The following is a 26,515-nucleotide window of genomic DNA, read 5'->3' on the forward strand; positions in this document are numbered from 1 at the left end:
TTGTCCATTCAAATTATTAGTGGCTGAGAAAGTGGAACTTGAAGTTTTGTTAGGAGAGAACTAATCCATTTAACCTCTGCTGCAGCATTTGTTAAAGCCCTGAATTCACTTTATGTGCTAGATCGAGCCACCACTTGTTGTTTCTTTGCTGACCAAGAGATTAAGTTGCCAGTGAGGAACACTATATAGCCACCAGTACTTCTCCAGTCTTCAACACAACTTGCCCAATCAACATCTGAGTAGCATTCTAAAGTGATTCCAACAACAAGTTTAAGAAGCAATCCTTCATAAATTGTGCCTTTCAGATACCTCAGAAGCTTCTTGCAAGCTTCCCAATGCAGTGTTGTTGGAGCTTTGAGAAATTAACTAAGCTTATTAACAATGAATGCAACATTTAGTCTTGTTAGACTTAGATACTGTAAAGCACCAAAGTGCTTCTGTACAGTGTAATGTCTTCAAAAGGATCTCCTTCAGTGAGGCTTATTCTGTTTAAATACTGACGTATCTTTGTAAATTAGCAACTTTACCCTTTAAAATTTGACAACTATCAAATCGTACCCCCTCAAAATAAAGTTGAGAAATATTCAATATTTTTTTTTTTGTAAATCTTAAAAAATTAATTTAGAAATTAAAAAAAAAATATTTTGAATAATTAAAAAAATTAAAATTTTAAAACTAATTAAGTAATTTAAAAAAATTATTTATTTTTTTATTAAAAAATTCATTTAGATAAAAAAAATATATTAAAAATTCAATTTTTGTAAAAAACTAAATTTTACGGGAACAAGTTTGAGACTATTTTTTTTACTCCGAAAATCTTATTTATAAGTAAACATAAGATTTTTTTAGTTTAATTTTTTAATTTTTTTCAAAATAATTTTATATTTTTATTGTATTTTTAATTATTTTTCTTTATTTTTAAAATATGAGTTTATAAATATAAATAAGCTTGATTTTCTCTTCAAAAAATCTTAGTTTGTTTAACTAATTTATTAGATTTTCAATAATTTTAGTTTAATTTTTTAAGGTACGTGTTTATAAATAAAATAAAGTTAAAAATATTTTTTAAAAAATAATTAAAGTTTTTTAAGTAAATTTAATATTTTTTAATTAATTTAATATTTTTATTAGATTTTTTAATATTTTTTGTTAATTATTTTTTCAAAATTAATAAAATATTGTAATTTATTTTTTTCTAATAAAAAAGGACAAAATTTTGTAAGTAAAAGTGCTAATTTTTAAAAAAAATTAAACCTAACAATAATTTTTTTTTTTTTGAGTGAAATATTTAGCTGTGCCCTGTTTTGGGTCTGTAGCAGTTTGTGCCTTTTAACAGTTTTTTTAGGATGTTAACTACTTTTTTCAAACTTTTTTCCCCCGTGTTTTCCTGGCAGTTTTTTCATCAGCACCGCCCCCTCTACCCTCCTTCTTCCTCTGTTTACACCGGCCACCGTAGCAATGTCCTCCGACATTGACCCTCTCTTACACTCCATGGATTCAACTCTGAAACTAACTGATGAAGAACGATCGGTCTTCCTCCTACATGATGATGTGATTCCTTCCTCCACTGCCATCCCTACTCCTACTCTCCTTGCTAGAGTTATTACCCAAAACTATGTCCATAAACCAACTTTTATCAACCAAATGTCCGACCATTGGAGGGGCCGTTTTCCAGTCACAATCACTGAGTACAGGGATGATTATTTCAAGATTACCTTCGGCTGTGATGGTGATCTATTCAGGGTCTTGAACAAAGAACCATGGCACTTCCAAAATCACCTTGTGGTTTTCTGCACACCAGATGCTCTACAAAATGCCTCAGTCAATACTTTCAATTCTAGTTGGTTTTGGGTTCAGGTGTATCGTCTACCGTTTCTCAGTAAGTCTAAAACTCTTACAAAGGCTTTGGGAAATCTCATTGGCGAATATATCGATGTTCATGAGGAATCTCTTGATGAGGGATGGGGTCCCTTCCTTCGTATCCGAGTTAGGATTTTGGTTAACAAGCCACTTCCAAGAGGTCGAATGATTAGTTTGCCCTGAATTAAGGATGATTTTTGGATTGACTTTCGATATGAGCGTCTACCGGAATTTTGCTTTGAATGTGGAGTTATTGGACATCCGTTTGAAAAATGTGTTGCTTTCATGGAAAGAATGGATAATGGTAATGATGATGATTTGGAGTATGGGTCGTGGATGAAGGGCGCTAGACTTCCAACAACGGGTTATGATAAATACCGCACTGATTTTTTGAAAGCCAATGCTTGGCCTTTTGTTACCCGACTTGCACGCAAAGCTCTTGTTTCATCCATTCCTCAATTGGTTTCAAGATCGCAGCCCCAACCGTCTACTCTCTACCAAGGTGAATCTTCTACTGTTGATCCTAACCCAAGAAGTTTAGCCAACAATATTGTGTCTTCCCCTATGCCACTGCTTTCCTCTCACACGCCTATCACTGCTGGTTTCCCCTTTGGTATCCCTGCCAGTTCTGCTTTCAACTCCCCCATCCCGACTGTTACTCAAACTGTGTCCTCACCAACCGTACAAGCTTTTACACATCCATCCCCAAATACTCTCTGCAACTTGCACTCCCCTCCACTATTTTCCAACAGCAGCCTTTTACCATCTCACCCTCCTCTTTCGGTTACAACTAGCCTTCCTATGAGTCAGCCTATGCATCCGAACCATGATTTTAAAGGTAAGCAAAAATTATTACCTGATGATCATCAGAAATCACTCAATGTGCCCAAGTCCTCTGCCACTAAAACTCAAGTTTCGGCTAGTATACCTGTCACAGACCTCACTCACATTTATGTGCCCGATGTCCACTCTTCCACTTTTGCAACCTATCCACCAGTTCTCACCCCTATCACCATGAACTCTCACTCCCATTCAACCTCTCTCACCTTGCCTATGCAACACAATACCACTCACTTTTCCACTAATATTACTTCTGCAAAAGAAAACCAGCCGCCACATTCCACTTTTAAAAGGGCCAATGACTCTTTGTCTATGCGGAAATTACTCAAGCGATGTCGTAATACTCAAGGTTCATCTTCTTCTCCTTTGTCACGAGATGATGATATTGAGACTCTAGTTTCTGATTTTGAAGATTCTAGCTTCTCCACTGACTCCATTGCGGAGGTTGCGAGGCAACCCCGCAACTCATCATGAAAATCATTAGCTGGAATGCACGGGGTTTGGGGAACCCGAGTGCATTGCGACACCTGAGATTGCTTGTTCAACAGCAATCACCCCATGTTTTGTTTCTTATGGAGACAAAACTTGCTCAGAATTCTATTACTAGACTCCGACAATTACTACGTTATTCTAATGGTCTTGAAGTCTCTCGGGTTGGACTTAGTGGTGGTATAATGCTTTTATGGACTGATGATATTGATGTTACTTTGCTGAACATGGGGCCTACTTTTTTTGATTGTTATATGAAGTTCAATGGCAGCCCAAGTTTCCACTTTACTGGTTTTTACGGGGCTCCCGAGGCTGCTAATAAATCGGATTCTTGGACCTTATTTCAGCGGTTTGGTGATGTTGCTCCACTTCTTCCTTGGCTAGCACTCGGAGATTTCAATGAGATTTTATCCAACAATGATAAATCGGGAGGTGGGTTGAGACGTGAGTCCCAAATGGAAGCCTTTAGGACTACCTTGGATAAATGTTTCTTGCATGAAGTATCTTTTATTGGTGATCCTTTTACTTGGATAAAAAACCGTACTGCTGTCAATACTCTTAAGGAGCGTCTTGATTGGTGTTTTATAAACAACCTATGGACAACTCATTTTCAAGCACCAACAGTGGAACACTTGGACTTTTTTCATTCTGACCATCGGGCCATTGGTGCTGGTTTTTCCTACACCACGCAAGCTGATATCCCACAGAAAAGCAGGAGTCGATTCCGCTTTGAGAAGTTGTGGCTTGCTGACCCCGAGAGTGCTGAAATCATTTCCAACAGTTGGAACTATGACCATGCTACTGACCCCATTGCTGCCATGCTTCACAATTTAAACACATGTGCAAAAAGCTTGCAAAGTTGGCATATAGGCAAATATGGCAAGATGAAAAAGAACATTAATACTTTGCAATCAAGGGTTGCTGATTTAAATAATACCTCTGTCCGTACCAACGAACACCTCCACGAATTGCAAAGTATTGAATCTGTCCTTGAGGAGTTACTTGAGCAAGAAGAAGTTTATTGGCAACAACGATCAAGGGTTGATTGGCTTTCTAGCGGAGACCGTAATACTAAGTTTTTTCATGATAAAGCATCCTCACGGAAGTCAAACAATAATATCAAGTTTCTTCTAAATTCTTCGGGACAAAAAGTTCAATCCAAGGCTGCTATAGCAATTGTTGTTCAGGAATACTTTGCTGATATCTTCTCAGCTTCTCAAATTGATGATGCCGCTCTTCATGCCACTCTCTCTTGCATTCCCACTTTGGTTAGTACAGAGTTGAATGAATCACTTATTAAACCTTTCACTAAGGATGAAGTTTTTTCGACTTTGAACTCTATTGGGCCAGATAAAAGTCCGGGGATTGATGGCATGTCTGCCATATTTTATCAAAAGAATTGGGCTGTTGTTGGTGAACTTCCTACAAAAGTGGTACTCAACATTCTTAATGATCATGTCGATCATACAGATTTAAACAAGACAATTATCACTCTGATTCCCAAAGTTAAAAAGCCTCAGCGCATGCAAGAATTTCGTCCGATTAGCCTTTGCAATGTCATCTCTAAATTGGTAACAAAGGTGTTAGTCTCACGGTTCAAGCTTGCTCTTCCTCTGGTAATTTCTGAATCCCAAAGTGCTTTTGCCTAATCGCTTGATCACGGATAATGTCTTGGTTGCTTTTGAGTTGGTTCATGCTATTAAACATAGAACGGTTGGTCGTAATGGTATTGCATCTTTCAAACTTGATATGAGCAAGGCATTTGATAGGGTGGAGTGGAGGTTCATTGAAGAAGTTATGAGAAAAATGGGGTTTGCTGAAAGATGGATCTCGCTAATTATGAGCTGCCTTACCACTAATAGCTTCTCTTTTCTTATTAATGGAGAAGTTATGGGTAATCTAACTGTTGGAAATTATTTTACCAGGATCTTAAATCTACTCACAAGTATGTTGATTAACACCCTAAATAAGAACTTTCTAAAACGATAAATTAAACACATATAAAGTTTAAGAAACCTTACAGTGGGTGCAGCGGAATAATATGACTCCTTCCGTTCAGATATCTAGCCCTTGATTCCTTTCTGTAGCAGAGCATTATCAATATCTGAACCTGGATCTCTTTCTCTGAATCTTTGATGCTGAAACTCCTTTGCTGATGATCTTTCTTCAAGATCTTCCTCACTATGATTGAGGTATCACTTGATGTGTGTGGGCACTACTCATACACTAAGGTAGTTCGAAATTCAAAGGAAGAGAAAGAAGAAGTGGCAGCTAAAGATAGGGAGAGAGAAGGCTCAGTTTTTTCTGATTCAGAAAGTCTGAAGAAAAGTGTTATTTTCCTGAAGCCTTCACTATCTATTTATAGCATTCCACTAGGGTTAGATTTGAATTATATGGCATTAAAATAATGAAAAAATCAACTTAAAATACACACAAAGGTGGCCGGCCATACACTTAGTGGATTGGGCCTTGCTTTTTGCAATTTTGCAATTTTAACACCTTTTGTATCTGATTTTCTCAAAAATGCCAATTTCCTAATTCAACCATTTAAATGCCAATTCTAACTATTTAATAACTATAAATAATTATTAAATAATATTGTCATTTATCATATTTATTAATTGAACCATACAAAGTATCATAATTAACAAATATGCCCCTATAAACTCTTTCTTTACAATTTCGCCCTTACTTAGTGAAAAATTCACAAATAGACATAGTCTAATTTGAGAATTATAATTGATTAATCAAAACCAATTACATGAGTCTTACAAGCAATATTATCTCAACTAGTGGGGGGACCATGGGTCTATATAACCGAGCTTCCAATAAGTAGATCAAGAATTTAGCACTAAAATTTATTAACTTATTAATTCTTCGTTGAATCCACGCATATAACTTAGAATTGCACTCTCAGTATATAGAATGCTCTATATGTTCCACCATATAGACACATCATTAGTTATCCATTGTTATAATCCTAATGTGATCAATGATCCTCTATATGAATGATCTACACAGTAAAGGGATTAAATTACCGTAACACCCTACTATGTATTTTATCCTTAAAACACTTGACCCCGTATAAATGATATTTCAACTTATGTGAAATGAGATCTCCACCATTTATTTTCGTTTGGTCAAGCTCGAAGGAGATCATCCTTTGCTTACTATTCGCCAGATAGAAGCTATAGATTCCATGTTTATGCTAGCGCTCCCACTCAATTGCACTACCGTGTTCCCAAAATGTACGTATCACCCTGACCTAAAAGTAGGCTTAACTAACAAATCAAAGAACACGAATAGCCTTTCAAGATTGAGCCTAATCATAAGAGGATTAAGAACATTTGATCTAGGATCAACTTGGCGATATTGACTTGAATAGATATTACGGTAAGTTTAATAAATCTAAGTCAAAGTTCAATATCGGTCCCTTCCGATGCATACTGCATGCATCCAACCTGAGCTTTACTTTAACCAATGCTCTGGAAAGAACATAGCACTTCTCCAAATGCAAGTAAACTCTGTTGTAGATTATCATATCAGTAAAACCCTGTGTCTGATAAATCTAGGAAACTTTATTCACATAGTCATGTTTACTTTCCAATGTGTTGACGGCACAATAAATAGGATCAAGTATGTGAAAAGGGTTTCAGATGAATCTATACATTATGTACATATAATCATGAAATAAATCATGTGAACCATGCAATATTAAATGTTATTTCTGATCTATATTAATAAGTAAATCTGATTATATTGAAATGAGTTTTATTTAGGGCATAAACCCAACACTAACACCATCCCGAGGTCTTCGCCAAGGTTGTCCTCTATCCCCATACTTGTTTTTGATTTGTTCCGAAGGCTTCTCTAGATTACTACAACATCAGCAGGAAATTGGTAACTTAATGGGCTTCAAGCTGACACGCTATGCTCCACCAATCACTCATTTGTTATTTGCCGATGACAGCCTACTTTTCTGTCAAGCAACTGAGAGATCTTGTCTTGCTATTAAGAGTGTCTTGGAAACCTATCACAAAGCTTCTGGGCAGGAGCTTAACTTAAGCAAATCGGTGATGTCTTTTTCTCCGAATACCACTCTTGCTGCGCAAGTGTTTTTTCATCAACAGCTTGCCATGCCAATTTGTGAATGTCATGAGAAGTATTTAGGTCTTCCATCTTACTCTGGACGGGATAAAAAATAAATGTTTAGCCACATTAAAGAGAAGATATGGAAACTCATGAATACGTGGCATGAGAAAATTTTTTCAGCAGGGGGTAAAGAGGTACTCTTAAAAGCAGTTGTACAATCCATACCAACATATGCCATGAGTTGTTTCAGATTACCAGTCTATTTTTGCAAGCAAGTGGAATCTATGATGGCCAATTTCTGGTGGGGCTTGACTGAAAATGGGTCAAAAATCCATTGGCGCTCTTGGAACCTACTTTGTAAATCAAAATCAGAAGGCGGCATGGGATTTCGCTCTTTCATTCACTTCAATCAGGCACTCCTTGCAAAGCAAGCATGGCGAATCTATGACAATCCTGATTCACTCCTCAGCCGTGTCCTTAAGAGCAGGTATTTTCCAAATAACACTTTTTTGGAAGCTTCTTTGGGTCACTCTCCGTCTCTCACTTGGCAAGGAATCCATTGGGCTAGAGAGCTTCTTCTCAAGGGCTTACGCTGGAAAGTTGGTGATGGTAGGCATATTCAGTCGGATTATGATCCTTGGATTCCTGGGCACAATACTTTTTTGCCTTTTCTTTACAAGGGTCCATCAAATGGTGTTGTTGCTAACCTTATTTCTGATGAACGGCAATGGAATGTTCCCATCTTACATCAGTTTTTCTCTCCTGCGGATGAGGATAGAATCTTAACTATCCCATTGAGTTACTTCAGCGGTCGTGACACTCTAATTTGGCACCACCATAGCACCGGTTTGTACACGGTTAGTTCGGGCTATCATCTTGCTTCTGATCTTGATACCATGGATCAAAGTTCAAGTTCTCGTGTTCACTCTTCTTGGTGGAAATTCTTTTGGTCATTGCAACTCCCGCCGAAAGTTAAAATTTTTGCTTGGAAAGCTGTCCATGATGCTCTTCCTATTGCAACTCTGCTGGTCAAAAGGAAAGTGATTACCGACTCTACTTGCTCGGTTTGTAAACAAGCTTGGGAGTCAGTTGGACATGCACTTTTCCATTGTCGGTATGCTCGAGCTGTTTGGCGTAATTCTAGTCTGAGTTTTGATTGGCGTCTTGCTGCTACAATGCAGAAAGGTGATTATATTTTTCACCTTTCATCAATACTTTCAAAGGCTGAGATGGAGCAACTTTTCTGTACACTTTGGACGATATGGAATGAGCGCAATCGTGTTGTTCATGGTCAACAAGCACGACCTGCTGCTGGTTTGGCTTCTTATGCTGCAACTTACCTATCCAATTATCGAAATGCACAACAGAGACACGGTACAGCTGCAACAACTGCTGCAACTGCACATCAGCAAGCACACCAGACCACAGCTACAGCAGCATCACCTCCTAGATCGAATCCTCGGCCCTCATTGCAGGCAGTTCCTGCAACACGGCTTTGGCGACCACCTGATTTCAATCTTTTTAAGTTAAATGTTGATGCTGCAGTAGATTCCAGCAGAGGTGTAATCGGAGTGGGTGCTATTATACGGGATTCAAATGGTGTTGTTGTTGCTACTCTTTCAAAGCAGCTGATTGGCAATTTTCGCTCTCATGAAATGGAAGCTTCTGCTCTCTTTCATAGCTTAAATTGGGCGATTCAACAACAACTACCCTTCTCGATTGCTGAATCTGATGCTTTAATGGTGGTTAATGCCCTTCGAGCTCCCTTCAATTCAATCTCTTCTTTTAGTGACTTAATTTTAGATATCTCGTGTCTCTTATCCTTTCTCCCTAATGTAGCTATCTCACATGTCAAACGTTCGGCCAATATGGCTGCTCACGGTTTGGCAAAGTTTGCTTTAAGGGTGGATGAGGCTTGTTCTTGGTTTGAGGAAATCCCTCCTCCCATTTACTCTTTTATTGTAAATGAATGCTCTTTTTAATTTATAATAACAAGTAATTTTACTCAAAAAATAAAAAATAAAAAAAATACTCATTATTCTTTTAAAAAAAAATTAGACTCAACATTTTTTTTTTTAAATGACAAATAATTATTTGTTAAAAATAAAAGAAATAATTTTTTTTTTTTTTTTGCTTTATGAGATTTTGCAGCATCAGATTTTTAAGATAAATAAATTCTCTTGTTCTGCTTGGAACCAGTAACAATGTCAAACCCATTGGAGAGATACCAAAAGCTCGGTTTCAGAGACTCATTCCCGAGAATGCATCGCTACCCAATTATCTGTAAAGAGCTTAGCCTCATTATCAGAGGCGCTTACTCTAAATTCCCCAAAAATTTACAAGCCCTAATCATCCAAGACACCCTCACCGCTTTTCGTCTCCTTCCTGGGTCTGTCTCTCTGTAATCCCTATATAGTAATTGATTCAATTTGAGGATTGCAAATTTGCCTTAAATTTTAGGTTAATTTAGTATAGTTTGCAGTGATCTTACATGTTTTGATTTCTAGAATGCAGACGCGTACGGCCGTTTCTGGAGCTCATCTCCTCTTTCAGAGCGCCGAGGCTTCTTTACCAAAGCAGAAGAAGAATTTGGCTGTGACTGAATTTAAACATGCCATGGTTTCTCATAGGAGGCGCTGTAAAACCCGCCAAGAAGAAAAAGGTAACTTTTTTATTACAAACCTTCTTTGATTTTTTATTAGGAAGATAGCCCATTTAATGTTTTTAATGATTTTGTTCATATTATGATTGTAGCAATAAGAATCCCATTATTTATTTATGATTTGAAACTCTGGTCTATACATAGTTTCAGGTTCTGCCCAGCTGCCAGAAGATGTTCTTGTTCATGTCTTCAGTTTCCTTGATATGCCATCTTTAATTGCTGTTTCTCAAGTTTGCTGGTAACTCTTAGTTCTTTCAAATTTGTGCATATTCTTTAGTTTATATGCCATGGTGAACAAAATTTCGTTTACACAAAAAATAAATGATGTATTTGTGTGGTTGTAATATGTGGTTTCAATTTTTGGTGGGATTTACTTAATGTACTGTCATGTGAATTGCATAGCAATAGGGTAGAATATATCTCGTGGAACCTCGTTGTAGGGTTCAAGTGGGAATGAAAACAAATCCAAGAAGAGCCTTGATTTGAAAGTTAGTGACTTAACTTTTCGAGATCGAATTTAACTCGGTTGCTCGTTTAGGTTGTGGAATATGGCAGCAAGTGATGACCAGCTTTGGCATGCCCAATATGTTACATTTTTTGGGAATGCTCATAATAATAGATTGGAGATTAGTGGGAAAAAAGGATTAGATGTTGGAGTCAAGAAAAAGGCTTCATTACAGAGAGACATGGTTGCTGGATCAAGCATTCACTGGAAGGAAGCCTTTAGAACAACATATAGAGGTAAGGTAATGTCACATGCACAACTGTGAACACAGATCATATCCACAAATTTTTGGGGTATAAAATTCATTTATTGCAGTAGTTCATTGTGGTTTTTGCTCATTCGTCTCGCTATCACATTGTGTTTGGGGATTTTTACAGTTGCTACTTATCTTTGCTTTGATTTCAGGCTCGTTAACGAAATTAACTTCTAATAGGGGATACTGTGGGAACTGTACAACTATAGTTTGGCTTGAAAACATGAAATGTTCAAATGAACATTGTCGATTATCATCTGAAAATCAACGAGTCAAGCCTGTGTCCTCTTACCAGGTTATGTATCAGTTTCCATTTATTCTTGTTGTTGATGAATATGATCAATTAATAAAACTATTGCTTATTCATTCCCAGGTTGTTGAGTACATTTTAGATGATTCAATAACGATGTTATCCTCTTCGGATAGCGACAGTGATCCAGAGGAAGAAGCTTCGGGGTCAATGTGTAGGTTATGGGCTTATCCAAAACTCAGGTATGGCAAGCCAACAACCTTCAGCATAGAAGCAAATCAGCACTAGATTGTTTCTCAGATTAATATAGCATGCTTTTTTCCTACTGCAACTTTGGTTTGTATCAGCAAAAACAATGTATCATTTTTAGAAATTGTGCAAAAAAAATATATATGTATAGATTAGTCCTTGACTAAGTTGAAAACTAATATGGAGGGTTCACCTTCAAGATGCTTTATACAAACAACAAAATCAATTACTTCCAACATCTTATTTGTACAAAAACATCTTTGTATTTTGCAATTACTGTAATTTTTTATTCACCTCCGAACACTCACATCAGTTTTATTTATTTGTCTTTCGAAATATCTCATCAAAAAACTCTACCATAAATAGCATTCTAAGATCATCTCCAATGAAAGATCTAAAATTTGTGCTAAATTTGCATAATAAATGAGTTTATGTTATATTTAGCCCACTATTTATAATTGTGTTTTAATGCACTAGATGTAAAATAAAGAAAAAACAATTGATTATATTGAAGGTCATTTCATATTTTATTGAGAATATACAAAATTTATTATTTTTTATCTTTTATTATTCAAATAATGGTAATATGGTAATAAAGTAAATAAAGTTTAGTAAAAGTCAATGAATCACAATAATTAGTGGCATTATAGTAAATAAAAAAGTAACTGGGTTAAATCTAGCACAATACCATATATTGTGCTAAATTTGACAACTTTTAGCATGTGCCAAATTTAACACACTTTTTAAAACACCATTGAAGTATAATTTTTTTTAAGTATGTTAAAATATGACAATACACCATATTTTTGGCACTCCATTGGATATACTCGTTAAAATTCATCACTCTAAAAATAAAAATAAAAAACAAATAACCTACTTGATGGAAGTGGTATTCTTTACACACAAATGTCAAGTTTGTTTGTACCATACACAAACACAAGTTTTTTTATTTTTTTTTCAAAGGAAATCCTTTATATACTAAAGGAAATTAAACCTCACAAAAGCCCACTAAATCACATTGTGAATAACAAAACTAAAACATCAAGAAATCTTAGAAAAATTACACAAGCACAAACCTAGTGATGCGAGCTTAAGCTTATTTCATTCCAACCTCAAAAGGTGCATCAAGCCTCTTCATTTTAGGACCACAATAGCAACTTGCTTGACTAATCTGTTTTAAATATATTTATTTTGGGGGAATGGTAATAACGTAATGAGCACGTGAAAACCACTTTAAAAAAATTGAGACTCCCAAATGAATGACTGCCATAATGTGTTTTTTTCATTTTTCTCCATTAAATAGTTCAATTCTTGATATGAAATAAAAGAAGCTGTTACAAGGCTAGTTCTACAATTTCCTCCCCGCTCTTCCATATTGCAAGAAAGAGAAGAGAGTTCAAATTTAAAATGTAAAATAACTAATGGAATACATATTATATTAAACTGTGTGCACCCAACCAATTATGAAGAGAAAAGCAGAAACAAAGGAACCTAATTGGGAAAACAGGAACATAACTACCCACTGTCAACAACATCAACCTAGTTAATACTACCTCTTATGATGCTTTCTAATCGATCTTCTTTTCTTTCAATGGACCTTTCGGGATTTTACTCAATACCTTGGCATCAAAAACTGCATATTGCTTCTTAAACTCGATTAATGCCTTCTCTCCAAATGAGTCCACATGGTCTTCATACTTCTCGTAGAGCACTGGCACCGTGTGCAGCAAGACAAATACTGTTTTTTGGATGACAAAATGGTATCATAGACTGATAAAATTTAAGTAGGAAGATAACAGAAAGTGGTAAGAAAATTCTTACATATGTAGAACAGAGTCATGAAATTGCACCAAGTCCCAACAACTGAGAGAACCCACAAGCCGGCAACGACCTATTAATAAAGGGAAAAAGAATACAAAGGATATTTTCAAGATACAAAATGGTCACTGAATTCAGAAAGAGCGATGAGAACTTCGGCAATTGTGTCTGGCTTAAGAGTCAATACTAATATATGTCATAATGTAGGAAAAGGTTAAGAATCAACATACACCAAGAAACGTTTTGAAGTCTTTCCCAGATGCAATATCCCTCAAGATAGACAATCCATAATTTAGCTCAGCTCTCAGCCCTGAAGCAACCTCAAGGACACATTTCTCAGGAATTCGAACTTCTGGGATTTGTGGCGAAGACCTAGTTGAGAAAGGAAAAAAGAGGTTAGGTCTTGGTTTTTATTTGTATTATTTAGAGAAAAAAACTTTAAATATTTAAATGATAACTTTACTTGTTGATGAAGGTAGAGGCATTGGACCACAGGAAAAGAAGAGCCACAGAAAGTATCATTATATGGCAAACCAAAGTGATTAAATGATATTCAAGAACCTCGAAGAGGACCCACAATGCGGTGGCACCACCAAGGACACCTGCAGACAATTTCTTGTTCCTCCATAGGAAGACATCAGCAGCTGCAACCAACAATTTAACACAAGTCAATGACAAACATTGAGGGCCACACAGAGAGAAAACACTGTGCAGGTCGAACTTCTGCTACTGCTTGAAGCATTGAAATTTTCGGAAGTTCAATGAGAAAAACAAAGGGAAATTTGACATTTATGCTAAAAGGTTACACATGGTTTTAAAATATTCCCCCTCACTACACATTTTTTAACTATACTTTTAATTCTTTTTTAACCCTAAAATACCCTTCCATCAAAACCAAAAAACCTCACCTTCATTTCTCTCTCTCTCTCTCTCATTCTCTCGTTTTCCCTCAGCCACCACCACCCACCACCCACCAAAACCAGCCGGACCACCACCCACGACGACCTCAAATTTCCCATGTGTAATCTTTTAGCATTAATTGTCAAATTTCCCAAAACAAATCAATGAATTTAAACATAGAAGGATTACGAAAAAAACTTCTCAAATTTTTTAATAGCATATTCAAATAACTAGCTCTTAAATACCACAAAACTTACAACAGGAAACAATGAATAGGCCTTGCCCATTAGTGCATCTTCGCTAAATAAAAACGAATGCTTAGTACAATAATTCAAAGGACTACCAAACAAATACTTCTATTCCCTAAACTTTAAAAAGCACAAGCTAAAATCATCAAGAACGTGACAACAATTTCCCTTGATTGTCTTGCGAGGGACATTTCGTGACGTTCTCATAATTCAAACAAAAATGCAATAATAAAGAATTTAGAGACAACAAATCCACAATTACAAACAAAGCATAAAAGATATCTTATAAAACCAGACTCCACTGCAACACATGCTGCGTTCTAAATTTCATATGTCGATCTAAAATAGCTGATGGAAAAACAGTGCAGCTAATTATAATTTTAATCGATTATTTTCCTAAACAAATTTTCCTTTTCAAATTAAGAATCCAGTTATATACATACATTCCTGTAAAATGATATCACATAGAATTAATTAAACGGATCAATCCACCCCGATCGATCAAAACAATATAAAATAGATAAATTGTATAGTTTTGAGTCATTTTATTCGGTCAGATCCAAAAATAAAATGTAAAAAAATCTGATTTAATTCACCTCATTACTTTCCCCGATCAACAAAACAACACACATACAAATTCAAATCGATTCATACACAAACTTAATAAATAGTTAAATAGAAATGCGTGTATTTAAATTCAGACAGGAAATGAGAGAACAGAGAGAGAGAGAGAGAAAGAGTACGTTTTCCACCACCGAAGACCTTGTGGACAGGTTTTTCTCTACCGAAGAGCCTGAAAATCTTAGCTTGAACTGCTTCGACCTTGGATGACTTGTCATCATCGGAATCCGAAGACGATGACGAATGGTGGCCGTGGATCTTCTCGGTGATCTTCTCAATGAGTGAGTCGGGCTCGTGCTCCGCCATTGATCTCCCACCAAAGAAAAAAATGAGAGAGAGAATGAAGAATTTTTTAGAGAGAAAGAGAGAAAAAAGTGAAAGTGAGTATGAGAAGGTTGGGGTTTAAAGCATGAATTATGGAAAGATTAAATCAGAACCGTTAAAAATGGTGATGTCCCCGAGGCTCAGGTTCGGATTCCGAACGTACTACGAACCAAGTGGTTCGGTTTCAAAACGGAAACCGAGGAGAGGGCGCGGCTGTCTGGAGAATTGTGAAAATTAAAATTAAAAAATAAAAAAAAAAAATCACAGTGCTTATGCTTTGTAATTGATGTGAGTGTGACCAATTAATTACCTCATTTTAATCAATTTTAACTTAAATTAAATATATATTTCGATTGAATTTCTTTACTATAAATAACCATCTGAACTGTTTTTAATAAATAAATAACATAACCATCTGAACTAGGCCATTAAGAACACATTGAAGAAACCCCATTATTGTATTTAAAAGCTTTTTCTAAAGGCAATTGAAGAAACCCCATTAGGCCATTAAGAACACATTAATGTGTTTGGATTAAAGCAAAATATTAAAGAAAAAAAAACTTACAGAAAGTGTGAAATTTCAACAAAGTATCCGATAAACAATATAAACTGACAAACTATTAAATGGAAGGGATATTTGCTTATTTTCTCTTTTTTCTTTTTTTCTTTTTTTAAATGGAAAGTTCATTTTCTTTTTTTTTTTCTTTGATAAGTAAACTTATTTATTGGAAGCTTAAACCAAACTAGTGACCACAAAGGGGGCCACTTCCCTTAAACAACCATATGACTTGATTCTAGCATCTCGAGCCCAATGGGCAAGACAATCAGCCACGGTATTACAAGAACAAGAAAGAAAAGTAACTTCCACATACAAAAACTTCTTGTAAAAAAGAAGACATTCCACAAAAACCGGATAAGCTCCCCAACCAAATGGTAGAGAGCCCAAATGGAGACACTTAACAGCCGTTGCAGAGTCTAATTCGATGATTACACCTTGCAACCTCAGCTTCTTAGCCAATTGTAGAGCGAGGAGGATAGCCTGCAACTCCGCTTCCAGTACAGAGTGTACCATATCAAATCCAACCACAGCTTGTGCTTCCTCCCAGCTGTGAGACAGTTTTTCAATGGCAGCCATGCCCGCTTCCCCATCGACCACTCATGCGTCCACTTGGAAGGAACCAATAGACTCTCCCACACGATCCAGGCAACCCCAGACAGGCTTATAAGAGGGATTCAGGTCACTATATAAAGCCATAGGAACTTCGAAAGTGTGAACCGAGTTGAATTCGACAAACCGCTTCGTTACGTCATTGTGAATCTGAACCGCATCCCATTGTATCTGATTGTGGAGAATGTTATTCCTCCAGAGCCAAATGGTATCAATAGTGCAGACTACATATAGCTTCAACTCCTTATCATGGAGATTCAACCACCAATTGTTAGACATTTATATGTATAAACTGAAATATACGTATATGTATATAAAATACAGAATAAATGAACATATATACTATATGAATATAGGATCGAAATACCTCCAGCTATTGAATCTTTGAGCTTTAGACCCACATAAGCATGATCTGCAAAAGAAACCGATTGATGTGGGTAATCGGGCTTCCTCGCTCTCTCAACTCTCTTTAGATGGAATTTGCTGAATGAAATCAGAATGAGGGAGGAGCTCGGGGACCGAGACCCTATATTTATAGGTGAGATACTCCATCAGTATCTGTGCCACATTAATTGTCAGAATATTTTGACAATTAATTCAGGAAATCAAATCGGGTAATGAATATCGAAATCTGACCATATATAGAATATTACATAATTGATTCTGTCCAGATTCAATGAATATAAAATATTCATTTATCAGAAAATCAATTATTTATTTACTTCCTTAAATAGAAATTTATTTCCTTTAATATAAAAATATTCTTATATTCTCCCACTTGGTCAGCATTTAGACTAAAACATTTAAACCCAAACGTTCCTATTCATAGCGTTGACCGACGTAAATAGTACTCAAATAATTGACCCGTCACTTTAAAAATGACACTAATAATATGTTATTTGCGTCGTTTATTAAATGTCAGTAAAAAGTAAACTGACGCGAATAAAGCAAAAATTTTAAAAATTACTTTTTATTTTGCGTCGGTTATTAACACTCGAGTATTGTGTTAAGTGAGCTTTTAAAAACGAGGCAAAATAGTTAGCAACCGACGCCAAAAAATAAAAAAATCCCTAAAACCTAATCAGGTGCCTACTGTTCACTACCTCAACCTCACCCAATTCATCCCTTTGAATTTTCTCTGGCTAAAGAGGCGGCTCCTCCGTCCTCTTCGAAACCTTACCTACCGGTACAGACTTTATGTGGTTCTTGGCGTCCACTACCGCCATAACAATACCCTCACTGCTTTTTGTTCGTTCGGTAATTATATTTCATTTTTTATATATATTACGATTGTTCTTTTTTATTTTTTATTGATAATTAATTAGAGTGCGAATTTTTGCTATTGTAGAGCAAGTATTTTGAGTGGTTATCTTGACAGAATTATTAAGAGTTTATACGAGAATGAATCATTGTGTGCCCGATTTCAAAATGGATGATGATTACTCAACTCGTCCTCCCAGAAAATCTTTTCTGTATGTTCTTAATTACTTTTTTTGTTGTTGTTAATGGTGAGATTTGAAGCAAAGTTTGATCCGAACAGAGAACGATTTTGTGAAAATTTTTAGTCCAGAGAATGATTTTGAAGCAAAGCCAGAACCAGACATCATCATCGGCGATGAGAAAATCATCACCTCCGTTTAAATACGATGTTGTACCGCCTGTCGACATGGGAATCAGGTTAGCGCTAAAACTGGGATTTGCTCATTAGTATTTATTTTAGGATCTTGAACTTGGGTAGTATTTATTTTTTCATAAAAATCTCATCTTTACAAAGTTCATTAGTTTTTAGGAGTAAGTTTTGGGTAATGAATTCTTTTGTGTCTTCTTTGGTAGAAGGAAATTGAGTGACCTTGCCGAGTTTCTGCTTTTGTTTTTGACATCTGGGGTTCTTATTGTACTCTGCGAGGCATTTGTACACAAAGAAGGTATGTATTTCTGTGCTAGCATTTCTTTCCCAGATCTCAAATTCTGTAAATCCTGTTTGGTTACTGGGAAAATTTAGGGAAAGAAAGTCAATATTCATTCAGCTTGATGTAGCTTTATGACCCAAAAATTAGTCAAAAGAATTTAAGAATTGCGTATTGGGCGGTGAATATTTATTGATTGAGTTTCTAATTTGTTTGCTTTTCGTGCACTATTAATCTCTTTTGAAAGTTTTTACTTTCTAAATTAATACAGTTTTTGACTGGTGTAATATATATCACTGCCTCTTTCAGCTTTCAGTCTTGACTCACACATTTTCGTTTATGCATAGTAATTGGCGCATATTTTGTCAAATTCGTTTGTTTCATTAACTATGCTTGGAAAAAAAAAACCAAACAAATTATATTATAGTTTTCTCAAATCACTTGAAAAGATTAGTCTAGTCTAATAAATAATTGAAATACACAATGTAAACCACCATCTTTCGAGTCCTATCTTTTCTTTTAATATCAGTTACTAAGTTTATTCAAAAAAAAAAGTTATCAGTTACCAACTTACCACTTGCACCTTCATTTTCAATAGTTATAAATTAGCTTCTGCAATATATTGAAGGTGTGATCGTATACGGTATATGTGTATGTGCAAAGAATAAAGCAATTTTCGTGTAAAAGGGTACTCATCTTTTTCTTCAATTTCTCTGTATTTATATATATGTATTGTAACGCCCTAATGCTAAGGCACGCTACAGTGCTTTTTCAATTACAGTGCAATCTTCGCTAATCGAAGAGTTTTCTTGAAAAACGTGTCAATTTAAAACTTTTATATTAATTAATAAACTTTGTAATATAATATAATATTTACAAATCCCGGGATCCCGATTTCAAACTTCGTAAAATTTACTTTTTAAACTTTACATTTCAAAATTACATAATTTTCAGGTCGCACAGCGACTTTCAAAATACAATTCCCAGATGTCCCGAGACCGAACACTCCAGGTCGCGCTGCTTGACATGTACAATCCCATCTGAGCTCGGGTTCACTCCCCGTTCGGCTCATAGCCTTTCCTTTACCTACACATAGAAGTAGAAACTGTGAGTCAACAGACTCAGTAAGAAATGCATATAACACATCATATAATTTCCGACCTGTAAATAGGCGCCCATACACCTATTTACAGAGCTTAACAGATGAGTATGAACGTTCTAACTAGGATACGACCATGTACCATGTACCTCATGCACTCAGTATACCATCGTACTAGTGTAGGTAGGGTATGGACCGCACCTTGAGTACCGTTAAGTGTTGTACCACGGACACCTCGTACCTTTCCGTACAAGTGCTGGTAACACCATGATGTACTTCCAAACATCATACACCTTACCAATGCACTCTGTACCACAACCGTACAAGTGTTGGTAGTGTATGAATCACAACAAATAAGCATGTATATATATTAACACATACATACATTCGAATATTCATATCACACATTATACACAGTTCTTACCTGTTTTCCGAATTCAAGTGTCGCCGACCTGAACGGAATTCACGTGCTAGATGGATGCCCTAATCACAATAATAGTAATACAGATGAGTGACTCGCTAAATCACTTTCCGGGACTTAAAACTTGAAACTAAAAGTTTCCCTATTGATAAACCTCATGGCAATACCCTAAATATCTCAAAATTGGCCAAAACTAGGGTTCTGGAAATTCCCCCAACAGGCAGACCGGTTCCCAACCGGCATCCCGGTTCTGGGTCACCAACCGGTCGACCGGTTGGTACAGACCACCCAGAACCGGAATTCCGGTTCTACTGCTGGGAACCAAAAATTATCCCCCTTAATTCAATTCAATCCCAAACCTCACCAAACTTTCTAGTATACCTGAACAATGTATAAACAACTATTTCCAACCAGAATTTCACAGAAAAACCCAAAGAAACTCAACTTGCCATTAAAGACCAAAGTTAAAGGTTTTATGCTCAAATTAACACAAAACCTAAATCAACCAACCAAACTAGCTGCTATAACCTTTAATCAATTCAAACTAAGCCTAGAATTCACTCCCTAAACATTTCTAACCTTAACAGCTCCTATTTCACAAAAATCACATATTCAAATTAAAGAAAAAGCTTGAAAATACATGAAATAATAGTTCTAGGGTTACCTTTGCTTAACACCACAAGAATTCAGCTAACACTTCCTCAAATACTCTAGAAAACCCCAGGTCTTGGCTGGTTCTTGCTAGGCTCGAAGAGGATGGAAAGAGAGAGATAATTGGGTTTTTTCCTTCTTCTTTTTCTTTTAATTAAAGGGTTCTAATTTAATTTCTCTACAACTAAATCATATTCAGCTGAATATTAATAAATGGACAGCTGCCAACTCTAAAAAGAAGCCACCTAATCACTTCTTTAAAATGACCAAAATGCCCTCATGCTTAAAACTAAAGCCCATTTAAACCTAGGGGTAAAATGGTCAAAACCATAACCCCGATAAAGCCCGATATTCTATTTTCTCCAATATATATCCCACTATGAAATAGGGTTCTAAACTTACCCATGTGATTAATCTAGCCATCCATCGCATTTTCCGTTGTCGCCGAGCAAAAATTACAAAAATTGCATATTTTACATATTAATCAAACAATACCCCTAGAGTTTAATAAAATCTCCGAAATTGAGAAATTACAACTCTAATATTTATTTCTAAATATTGGGATCTAAAATAACTAAATTCATAAATAATAATAAAATAATAAAAATTAGCGCTAATTGCCTTTTCTAATCCACATTACTAGAGCGGTCATTACAATTATCCCCCCGTTAATAGGATTTCGTCCTCGAAATCTAACCTGAATAGCTCTGGATGCTGAGTCCTCATATCCGACTCCAACTCCCAGGTGGCTTCTTCCACCTTACTGTTCCTCTAGAGCACCTTAACCAATGCAATAGTGGGATATGAAGAACTCTTTTTTTTTTTTTTTTCTATCCAAAATCTGAACAGGTTGTTCTTCATAGGATAAGTCTGGTTGTAGTTCAAGGGCTTCATAACTCAAGACATGAGTCGGGTCTGACACGTATTTTCTTAACATAGAGATGTGAAATACGTCATGAACAACTAATAATGCTGGTGGTAAGGCTAGCCGATACGCTACCTGCCCGACCTTCTCGAGTATCTGAAATGGCCCAATGAACCTAGGGCTTAACTTACCCTTCTTCCCGAAGCGCCTAATACCCTTCATGGGTGAAACTCGCAGGAAAACATGTTCCCCTGCCTGAAATGTGACATCTCTGCGCTTCGGATCAGCATAACTTTTCTGCCTGCTTTGAGAAGCAAGCATCTGAGCCTTAATCTTATCAATAGCTTCATTGGTCTTTTGTACCAACTCTAGACCCAGGTACTTCCTTTCTCCTGTCTCGTTCCAATGAATAGGAGAACGATATTTTCTACCGTATAACATCTCATAGGGAGCCATCCCTATTGTACTTTGGTAGCTGTTGTTGTAGGAGAATTCAATTAAAGGCAAGTACTTACTCCATGAACCCTCAAAGTCCATGACACAGGCTCGCAGTAAATCTTCTAAAATCTGGATAGTTCTTTCTGACTGACCATCAGTCTGAGGGTGAAAGGCTGTGCTAAACTTTAACTTGGTACCCATAGCCTTCTGAAGACTCACCCAAAACTTTGATGTGAACTTTGGATTCCTGTCTGACACAATAAATTTAGGGGCTTTATGGAAATAAACGATCCCCTTGCATACAACTCAGCCTACTAATCCACTGATTATGTAGCTTTCACTAGTAGAAAGTGAGCTGATTCTGCAAATCCGTCCACTATGCCCCTTACTGAATCATACATTCCCGTAGTTCTAGGTATTCCAATTATAAAATCCATTGCAATGTCCTCCCACTTCCACTCAGGAAGGACTAAAGATTGCAATAACCCTGCCGGCCTCAGGTGTTCAGCTTTAGTTGCTGGCAGGTTAAACACTTGAACACATAATCCACCACTTTTCTTTTCATCTCATGCCACCAAAAATAGGATTTTAAATCCTGACACATTTTGGTGGTTCCTGGATGCAATGGATAAGGTGTGGCATGAACTTCTTCAAGCACCTTCTTCTTGACCTCTTCAACATTAGAAGCACAAACTCAAACTTTAAATATCAACATTCCACTGTTCGAAACTAAAAAGTCTTTAAGTCAACCGACCATTACATGGTCTCGAACTTCAACTAGCTCAGAGTATTCCAATTGCGCTTTTTTTTGATCCTTTCTAATCGATCATATTGATATATTAAATTGTGTAACTTTCCAACTATGAATTCAATCCATGCGTTAACCATTTCAGAGGCTAGTTAAGGGCTATTAAAATAGTAGTACAAACTTGCCTGCAATTCTTTCTACTCAACGCATCGGCCCCATCGTTGGCCTTCCCGGGGTAATACAAAATCTCGCTATTGTAGTCTTTAACCAAAACCAGCCATCTTCTCCACCTCATGTTTAAATTTTTCTGGATGACAAAGTATTTGAAACTCTTATGATCAATATAAATCTCACACTTTTACCATAAAGATGATGTCATCATATTTTAAAAACAAAACCACCGCAGCATGACCTAACTCATGAGTTGAATAGCGCTGCCCATAATCTTTCAGTTGACGAACAGCTTAAGCTATAACTCTGTTGGCTTGCATCAGAACACATCCCAGACCTTGTCTGGATGCATCACAAAACTACAAATTTCTCTTGATCTGATGGAAAAGCTAACACCGGAGCTGTTATCAAACGTTGTTTTAACTCCTGAAAACTTGTTTCACATTTATCTGACCACACAAATCTCTTATTTTTTCTTGGTCAATTCGGTTAGGGCATAAAAATTTTAAAGAATCCTTCAACGAAACATCGATAATACCCTGCTAAACCGAGAAAACTTCAAATTTCTATCACAGACTTGGGCCTCGGCCAATTCTTCACCGACTCCACCTTGTTTGGATCAACCATAATCCATTCTCCTCAACAATATGACCCAGAAAGGACACCCCGAACAACCAGAATTTGCACTTTAAAGCTCCGCATACAACTTGTGGTCCCTAATTCACTGTAATACCACCTGAAGATGACGCTCGTGCTTTCTTTCTGGTTGAAAGTATACAAGAATATCATCGATAAACACTACAACGTAGTTATCGAGAAAATTCTCAAATACTCTATTCAAAAGATCCGTAAAGACCGCAGGAGCATTAATCAATCCGAATGACATTACCAGAATCTCATAGAGCCCATATCTGGTTCTAAAAGCAGTCTTTGGTATGTCCTTCTCCCGAATTCTAAGTTGATGATAACCAGACGGTAAATCAATCTTCGAAAACACTGCCTTTTCCTGAAGCTGATCGAACAAATCATCAATCCTGGGCAACGGGTACTTGTTCTTAATCGTCAGCTTGTTTAGTTCCCGATAATCAATACACATTCTGAGGGAACCATCTTTCTTTTTCACAAAAAGAACCGGAGCTCCCCAGGGCGACGCACTGGGTCGAATAAACCCAATGTCAAGCATCCCCTGAAGTTGTAACTGAAGCTCGTTGAGTTCTGCTGGAGCCATCCTATATGGAGCTTTAGAAACAGGTTCAACTCCAGGTGCCAAATCGATTACAAAATCAATCTCTCGCTGTGACGGTAATCCCGGTAACTCCTCAGGCCCAAATGTTTCAGGTCTGCTGGAGTCAAACACCACCGCTAGAAATCCTACACAACCATCGCATAGTAAATCTCTAGCCCTCAGCACAGAAATAACTGGGATTCGAGATCCCTGAACTGACCCAACATAAACAAATGGATCTTCACCTTCCGGTTGAAAAGTCACCATTTTACGCCTACAATCTATACTGGTCGAATACTTGGATAAGAAATCCATTCCCAGTATAATATCAAACTCCGTTAATTTCAATTCTATAAGGTCAATACTCAATTCCCCATCTTCAATCCTAATTGGCATAGACCTAAAACGCCTATTAGAGATAACCAATTCCCCGCTAGGCATTAGGGTTCCAAACCCTCTTACAAGAAAATCATAAAGTCTATCCAAAAGATTAAATACTCTCGATACTGCATACGAGTATATAGTCCCATAGTCAAATAATACATTAAAATGGGAGTTGCTGATAAGAAGCTAACCTTTCACCATAGAAGGACTGGATGCAACATCAGCCTGAGTAATAACAAATGTCTGAGCAAGTACAGGCTTTACTTCCAGCTTCTGCTTATCTTTCTTTGCCTGAGGGAAATTTCTCTTAAAGTGCCCAACCATGCCACACAGGAAGCATGCTTTTCGGTTGCACTCTCCGGGATGATGTTTCTTGCATCGCGGGCACTCAGGGTAAGAATAATCCTTGTGTACACCCTTGCCTTGATTTCCTCGGAATCGCTTGTTCCGTTTTAAACGCACCACTGACGACGTAGGTTTACTCTTCTGCTCAACCATGGAGCCCCAACCACCTCTGCCATAACTAGAAATATGGCAAGCGGTATCCCAATTTCGTGGCATAATCTCTTGAGGTCTTAAAATACATTCTTTAGGGCTTCCAGTCCAGAGGGCATTCTTCATATCTGAATCTCCCTGAAGGACTGTAGGTTCATCTATCCAAATTTTCTCATGCAATGATCCCACTTGATTATCAGCCATACTATGCTTTGCTGGTAATACCGAATTGAGAATGCCTGGTATATGAGGTAAAGATAGTACAGGAAACCTTTGTTGTTTCAACCTCTGAATCTCCTCATCGTGTCGTTGAATCATAGCTTCCATTTCTGCGAATCTTTGCTCCAATCCCCACGGAGCCTGTGACGAACAACCATCACTCCCATCAGAAGCCATCCAAAGGCTTTCACCTTGGTTACGGGGAGAACTCAAACTCCATTCTCTCCAACCGTTACTAGCCCTGACCACACTATCCAGACTCCCCACATTGCACCAGGTGTCCATACTATAGGACAAACCTGCCAATTAGTAAGTCAGTCTGGTCAGGCAACGATCCCATTACAAACTTTCTACCGCACTTATGGATTCTAAGGCAACGCACTTTAAAATAATTAATTAAAATCTAATATGATTCCTAACATGCTCTCACATTCAAAATTATTTAAAATACTAAACAAGTACGGGCTTACTGAACCGTGAACCGAGCTTTCTCTGATGAAGATTGTACATGTCATAGCAAGCTTCGGTAGACAAACCTGGCGGCTCTGATACCAAAATTGTAACGCCCTAATGCTAAGGCACGCTACAGTGCTTTTTCAATTACAGTGCAATCTTCGCTAATCGAAGAGTTTTCTTGAAAAACGTGTCAATTTAAAACTTTTATATTAATTAATAAACTTTGTAATATAATATAATATTTACAAATCCCGGGATCCCGATTTCAAACTTCGTAAAATTTACTTTTTAAACTTTACATTTCAAAATTACATAATTTTCAGGTCGCACAGCGACTTTCAAAATACAATTCCCAGATGTCCCGAGACCGAACACTCCAGGTCGCGCTGCTTGACATGTACAATCCCATCTGAGCTCGGGTTCACTCCTGTTCAGTCATAGCCTTTCCTTTACCTACACATAGAAGTAGAAACTGTGAGTCAACAGACTCAGTAAGAAATGCATATAACACATCATATAATTTCCGACCTGTAAATAGGCGCCCATACACCTATTTACAGAGCTTAACAGATGAGTATGAACGTTCTAACTAGGATACGACCATGTACCATGTACCTCATGCACTCAGTATACCATCGTACTAGTGTAGGTAGGGTATGGACCGCACCTTGAGTACCGTTAAGTGTTGTACCACGGACACCTCGTACCTTTCCGTACAAGTGCTGGTAACACCATGATGTACTTCCAAACATCATACACCTTACCAATGCACTCTGTACCACAACCGTACAAGTGTTGGTAGTGTATGAATCACAACAAATAAGCATGTATATATATTAACACATACATACATTCGAATATTCATATCACACATTATACACAGTTCTTACCTGTTTTCCGAATTCAAGTGTGCTGGCCGACCTGAACGGAATTCACGTGCTAGATGGATGCCCTAATCACAATAATAGTAATACAGATGAGTGACTCGCTAAATCACTTTCCGGGACTTAAAACTTGAAACTAAAAGTTTCCCTATTGATAAACCTCATGGCAATACCCTAAATATCTCAAAATTGGCCAAAACTAGGGTTCTGGAAATTCCCCCAACAGTGCATCGGTTCCCAACCGCATCCCGGCTGGGTCACCAACCGGCCGAC

The 26,515-nt window shown here is 36.9% G+C and overlaps 3 protein-coding genes across 4 annotated transcripts; 2 read left to right on the forward strand and 1 right to left on the reverse strand.

The window, feature by feature from the left end:
* The first annotated feature begins 2,154 nt into the window (after positions 1-2,154).
* Positions 2,155-3,174, forward strand: LOC133038127 (serine/threonine-rich protein adg2-like). The gene has a single exon (XM_061116180.1). It carries the CDS (start codon positions 2,155-2,157, stop codon positions 3,172-3,174), a length of 1,020 nt encoding a protein of 339 aa, XP_060972163.1.
* Positions 3,175-9,423: 6,249 nt separating this feature from the next.
* Positions 9,424-11,503, forward strand: LOC115715643 (F-box protein At5g52880). Of its 2 annotated transcripts, none has more exons than XM_030644303.2 (6): positions 9,424-9,670; positions 9,789-9,943; positions 10,088-10,181; positions 10,482-10,684; positions 10,854-10,996; positions 11,075-11,503. In XM_030644303.2, the coding sequence occupies exons 1-6, from the start codon at positions 9,486-9,488 to the stop codon at positions 11,237-11,239; spliced, it is 945 nt and encodes a 314-aa protein (XP_030500163.2). In that variant the 5' UTR covers positions 9,424-9,485; the 3' UTR covers positions 11,240-11,503. The 2 variants fall into 2 exon arrangements, with proteins under 2 accessions (XP_030500163.2, XP_030500164.2); XM_030644304.2 differs by having other exon boundaries at positions 9,437-9,670; positions 10,094-10,181.
* Positions 11,504-12,456: 953 nt separating this feature from the next.
* On the reverse strand, positions 12,457-15,308 carry LOC115716711 (reticulon-like protein B2). Its single transcript, XM_030645587.2, has 5 exons — positions 14,910-15,308; positions 13,482-13,662; positions 13,249-13,390; positions 13,022-13,091; positions 12,457-12,938 (listed from the first exon to the last, which is right to left on the reverse strand). Exons 1-5 carry the CDS (start codon positions 15,091-15,093, stop codon positions 12,769-12,771), a joined length of 747 nt encoding a protein of 248 aa, XP_030501447.2. The 5' UTR covers positions 15,094-15,308; the 3' UTR covers positions 12,457-12,768.
* Positions 15,309-26,515: the final 11,207 nt, after the last annotated feature.

Source organism: Cannabis sativa, chromosome 5 (genome assembly GCF_029168945.1).
Source record: "Cannabis sativa cultivar Pink pepper isolate KNU-18-1 chromosome 5, ASM2916894v1, whole genome shotgun sequence".
NCBI classification, from domain to species: Eukaryota; Viridiplantae; Streptophyta; class Magnoliopsida; order Rosales; family Cannabaceae; genus Cannabis; species Cannabis sativa.

Bases quoted from the DNA above. Each gene is read 5' to 3' on its own strand.
- LOC133038127 (XM_061116180.1), top strand. From the start codon at position 2,155: ATGGATAATGGTAATGATGATGATTTGGAGTATGGGTCGTGGATGAAG.
- LOC115715643 (XM_030644303.2), top strand. From the start codon at position 9,486: ATGTCAAACCCATTGGAGAGATACCAAAAGCTCGGTTTCAGAGACTCA. The intron at 9,671-9,788 runs GTCTGTCTCTCT...TTTGATTTCTAG, and splicing joins GCTTTTCGTCTCCTTCCTGG to AATGCAGACGCGTACGGCCG. The intron at 10,685-10,853 runs GTAAGGTAATGT...CTTTGATTTCAG, and splicing joins CTTTAGAACAACATATAGAG to GCTCGTTAACGAAATTAACT.
- LOC115716711 (XM_030645587.2), bottom strand. From the start codon at position 15,093: ATGGCGGAGCACGAGCCCGACTCACTCATTGAGAAGATCACCGAGAAG. The intron at 13,391-13,481 runs GTAAAGTTATCA...TTTCTCAACTAG, and splicing joins GCCTCTACCTTCATCAACAA to GTCTTCGCCACAAATCCCAG. The intron at 13,092-13,248 runs GTATGTTGATTC...CTTTATTAATAG, and splicing joins ACTTCAAAACGTTTCTTGGT to GTCGTTGCCGGCTTGTGGGT.